Source organism: Verticillium alfalfae, genomic scaffold, assembly GCF_000150825.1.
Source record: "Verticillium alfalfae VaMs.102 supercont1.7 genomic scaffold, whole genome shotgun sequence".
Classification (NCBI taxonomy): domain Eukaryota; kingdom Fungi; phylum Ascomycota; class Sordariomycetes; order Glomerellales; family Plectosphaerellaceae; genus Verticillium; species Verticillium alfalfae.
In genome coordinates, this window is record NW_003315032.1 from 392,178 (window position 1) to 396,671 (window position 4,494).

Here is a 4,494-nt window from a genome sequence, read left to right on the forward strand (position 1 = left end):
GGGTCCGGTCGCGCTGTCGTCGCAGTGTAAGACGAAAAAGACTGAGCCGGGGTGTCGCAATGCCGTTGGGCCGCCTCCCCCCTGCCAATGGTCATGGGCGAGCCCGGTTGCATCGTGGAGACGCCACTAGCGTTTTTTGTGTGCAGCATGGGTGCTTGAAGAGAGATCATCTCGTCCATGGAGTCGTCAGAACTCTCGTCATCCTGCTCGAGCCCCGAGGCCTCAGACTCTTCTGTTTCTGTGACCGTCTCCATCTCTGTGACGTGGGCATCCGTCTTGTAGCGCTCCTCGGCGGCCGAGTAGAACTGGTCGTTGGCGGTGTCCTCGTCGTCCTCGGGCACGCCGTTGAGTCCACGGTTCGCGGCCATGGCGGCCGGCGTGCGCCCAGACTTGGCGCGCACGTTGCCGCGCATCAGCACAATTTTGGTGTCGGGCGTCAAGATGCCCTGGTTATAGGGCTCGCACATGACGATCTCGCCGCCATTGGGCGGCACGTGGGTGACGGGATGAGGCGGCAGAGGCAGAAGAAACTGGTCGCCAGAGTGTATGACAGCCACGTTGCCCAGTGCGACGCGCAGGGCCTCGGTGAGATGATCCTCAGGAGAGGTGGCCGTCTTGGCCTTGGCCTTGCCTTTGGTGTCGTGGTCGGGGTGGCTGTTGAAGAAGTGGCCCTCGCCTTGTTCCAGACGCTTGATGGATTCCTTCTCGAGATTGACAAAGACGGTGTCGAGGGGCAGGGCAACGGCATCAAGGACGAGAATCTCAATGCCACCGCGGGCGTTGCCCATGAGCTTGGAGGGGGCCAGGTGTTGCAGAGCCGTGCGGAAGGACTGCAGGGCCAGGGACCTCGGGGAGAACTGCAGGATAGAGGGACCCAGCTCGGGGTTCTTGAGGACGGGCACCAGGGTCCATGATGTTTTGGTCGGAGAGGCAGTGGGAGCCCAGGGCGCGATGGCCACGTGTTGGATGTCGTCGGAGGATGCTGGCGGAGGGGCGGGCGGGTCAGTCGGGGGTTGATGACAATGGGGGAGCATAGAAGAAGGGGGGAGATGGAGGCTGTCTCACAGTTGGAAAGCTGAGGAAACAGATCAGCAAAGAGGTCGTCGGACAGGAAGCCGACATCGCCCTTGACATTGCCGTCGAGGAGGAGGGTCGCGGCGGCAGCTGGCTTGTCGGCCCTTCGGCGACGACGCCTGCGTTTGGCGAGGATGGCAGAAGCCATGATGGGTATATACGAAGGAGAGAAACAAAAAGAACAGATGGATTCTCAGCGCATTGGAGTCAATGGCATGGCGTATGTACTGAGAGAAAGCTGTCGCGGAGCCTTGCTGTGGAACGAGGTCTAGGGTCTGGAGTTGAGTCGATCGCGGCTCGGTTGCGGCAGGCACTCGCGAGCGCACCACCAGGCCTCGGCTTAGCTCTGGGGGGGAAGGGCCGGCAGGTTGTGGCCAATGGAGGGAGCTGTCTGAGGGGAAGTGGGGCAGTGCTGCTCGAATGCGTGGACCCTTCCTGCCCGCGTCGATGCTGCAAGTACCGATGTGCGTCAGGAAGGAACAGTCAGCATTCACATGCCTCCATCCTTATCGACGTTATCGTGTGTCCCCACCCGCAGGCGTCCCCAGTGCATGGCTTCAGCACACTTCAGGCCCCAGAGAGCGCTACAGCACGCTCTTAGCTCGCGCCATGACGTAGGTGTCAGGGTGTGGTCTGGCTGGCATGGCGGATGCGTGCTGCGTGCTGCGTGCTTGCGTCTTTGATTCCTCTTATCCACACACACATAGCAGGAGCCCCAAGGCTAGCTAACTACCTACCTACCTACCTAGGTAGGTACCCAGTGGCGCCTCGCCCATGTCTCGGGGGCACGTTTTGCACTGCATATGCTCCGGTTGCACGTACTAAGGGAACTACTGAGCCTGGCACTAGTGGATGGGTGAGCCTGGCAAGAGCAACGAGAGGCGAGCGAGCCTCAACACCCAACACCCTCATGGACATGCAGTTCAGCCGCCACCGGACATTTCTCTCCCTTGACCTCTTTCGTCGACATCATGCTGCATCGCCTTCCTTCTCGCTGTTGGTATCCCAGGATACATAACCCCCGGGGAAGCTCTACCTGTGTTTTTGTCAGGCGTCTTGTCAACCGACTGCCCGCCGTCTGATGATCGCCGCATCGAATCTGCATCTCCTCCACAAAACGCCCCCTGTCTTCTGGCCCTGTCCTCTAGCCCTGTCTTCTGGCCCTACATCAGGTACCTCTGCGCCATCAATTGCCTTTCTGGGTACCTCAGCCAAGGTTCGACTGTGGTCACTCTGGCCCCCTGTTCGGTGCCGCACTGCCGCTCATCGCATCCACGCTTTCATCCATCAAGGCCTGGCTGGGTACTCGGTGACGAAGCCTGCCGATGTCAACCAGGCTGAGGGTGCAAAACCATGCACACCAACATCACTACACCCTCTCCCCAACGATGGGCGACTCTTCCTCGCGCTCTGGCTCGCGCACCATGACCCAGCCGCCCCCACGACCAACATCAACAACAACAAAAGTCGAGACCCCAGCCAATGAACCGCCTTCGGATCGCTCACATCCTCCACCCACCTCCTCATCGACCGGCGGCGCATCGACCACAACCACTTCCTCCCACAGATCCGCCGCCTCGCTCGCCAAGTCTGCCCTCAACTTTTCGCAGCAGGCCGAGAAGCTTGCCCATCACCATGCCGCCGACGACGACAATGACGCCGACGTCCCCGTCGAGGCTCATTTCATCACCCCGCACGACCCCGTCGTCGTCACATCAGGGGGTCACAGGATACCCGGCGTGCCCCTCGAAGAGGCCCACAAGCTCAACTTGCTGAGGGAAGAGCTCGAGGATGGCCCTCACGTTGTGCAGATCAAGCAGGAAGGCGACGCGAAGGATGGGGCCGCCGCCCGTCACTCGCAATCCACCGACCAGATTGCCGTCGCTCCTGACCAAAAGGGCCATGACATGCAGAAATCCCAGTCGGGTTCTCTGCGTCGCCAGATGCCTCCCTCCCACACGAACCCCTTGTTTCCGCCATTGCCCCTCTACGGGCCGCCGTCTCTGTTGCGCGACATCCAGACCTTGATCTTTCGCTCCACCTCCTTCTGGCTGAGCCTCGCCTTCCTCATGGTCATTGTCCTGGGCGCACTCTTCACGAGCATACCCCTCGTCGCCAAGCAAGTCTGGTACAAGGTTACCCTTCGCAACATTGACGAGACGAGACCTTTCTACGCCGAAGAAGTGAAGAGAAAGAAGGCGCGAAACGATCTCAACATGAAATGGAAGCAGAACAATCTCAAAAAGGGACTTGGTCCAGACAAAGAGGAGGTCGCTGATGAATACGTGCCCACCGAGGGCGGCCGCGACCCTATCGTCTGTGACCCGGGCTACTACGCACGACGGGTTGGCCTTGACATTGAGGAGTTTCACGTCCAGACCGAAGACGGCTTTATCATTGACCTGTGGCACGTCTACGACCCGAAGGAGTACACCAAGCTCAGCGACGAGGAGCGGCAGGCCCGGGGCCCCCACGTCTTCACCGAATCTAGGAAGAAGCTCAAAGACTCGACCGGCAAACCCAGATTTCCCGTCCTCCTGATGCACGGCCTCCTGCAGAGCGCCGGCGCCTACTGCGTCAACGACGAGGACTCGCTCGCCTTTTACCTCTGCAAGTCCGGGTATGACGTCTGGCTCGGCAACAACCGGTGTGGCTTCCATCCGAAGCACACGATCCTGTCGTACTCGGACCCGCGCCATTTCTGCTGGAACATCCGCCAGATGGGCGTCTTCGACCTCCCGGCCCTCGTGTCACGCGTGCTGCGCGAGACGGGGTTCGAAAAGATCGGCCTCATCGCCCACTCGCAGGGCACGACGCAGACCCTCGTGGCCCTGGCCAAGGAGCAGCGCCCCGACCTCGGTGACCGCCTCACCGTCTTCTGCGCCCTCGCGCCGGCGGCGTACGCGGGCCCTCTCATCGGCAAGGCCTACTTCAAGTTTATGCGCGTCATCTCGCCGGCTCTCTTCCGCATCGTCTTTGGCCTCGGCGCCTTCATCCCCCTCATGATGACCATGCACCGCCTGCTGCCGCCGCGCCTCTACGGTTGGCTCGGCTACAAGGTCTTTTCGTTTCTCTTCGACTGGTCCGACGAACGCTGGGAGCGCGACCTGCGCAACCGCATGTTCCAGTTCGCCCCCGTCTACGTTAGCGCCGAGTCTATGCGCTGGTGGCTCGGTCGCGACTGCTTCGCCAACCACAAGTGCATCCTCGCCACCAAGGAGGCCGTCCAGGCCGAGGAGCGCGAGGACCACCACGAGGGTACAGGTCCGCACAGCCTCGGTGCCGGCGACGCCGCCGGCGGTGCCAACGGCGGTGCCTCGGCGGACGCTGTTCGCGCACAGCTCGACAAGCCCCGTGGCGCGACGGCGTGGTAACAACGAGCGCGCGCCTTCCCTTTGCCCTCTGGGTCGCCGGTAACGA

At 61.5% G+C, this 4,494-nt stretch overlaps 2 protein-coding genes across 2 annotated transcripts; one reads left to right on the top strand and one right to left on the bottom strand.

Moving 5' to 3' along the window:
* Positions 1–166: 166 nt before the first annotated feature.
* Positions 167–1,222, bottom strand: VDBG_05953 (peroxisomal biogenesis factor 6; the record flags this gene model as incomplete). The annotated part of the gene is made up of 3 exons (XM_003003465.1): positions 167–389; positions 466–982; positions 1,066–1,222. The coding sequence occupies 3 exons, from the start codon at positions 1,220–1,222 to the stop codon at positions 167–169; spliced, it is 897 nt and encodes a 298-aa protein (XP_003003511.1).
* Positions 1,223–2,399: 1,177 nt separating this feature from the next.
* Positions 2,400–4,448, top strand: VDBG_05954 (sterol esterase; the record flags this gene model as incomplete). Its single annotated transcript, XM_003003466.1, has 1 exon — positions 2,400–4,448. One exon carries the CDS (start codon positions 2,400–2,402, stop codon positions 4,446–4,448), a length of 2,049 nt encoding a protein of 682 aa, XP_003003512.1.
* Between the last annotated feature and the right edge of the window lie 46 nt (positions 4,449–4,494).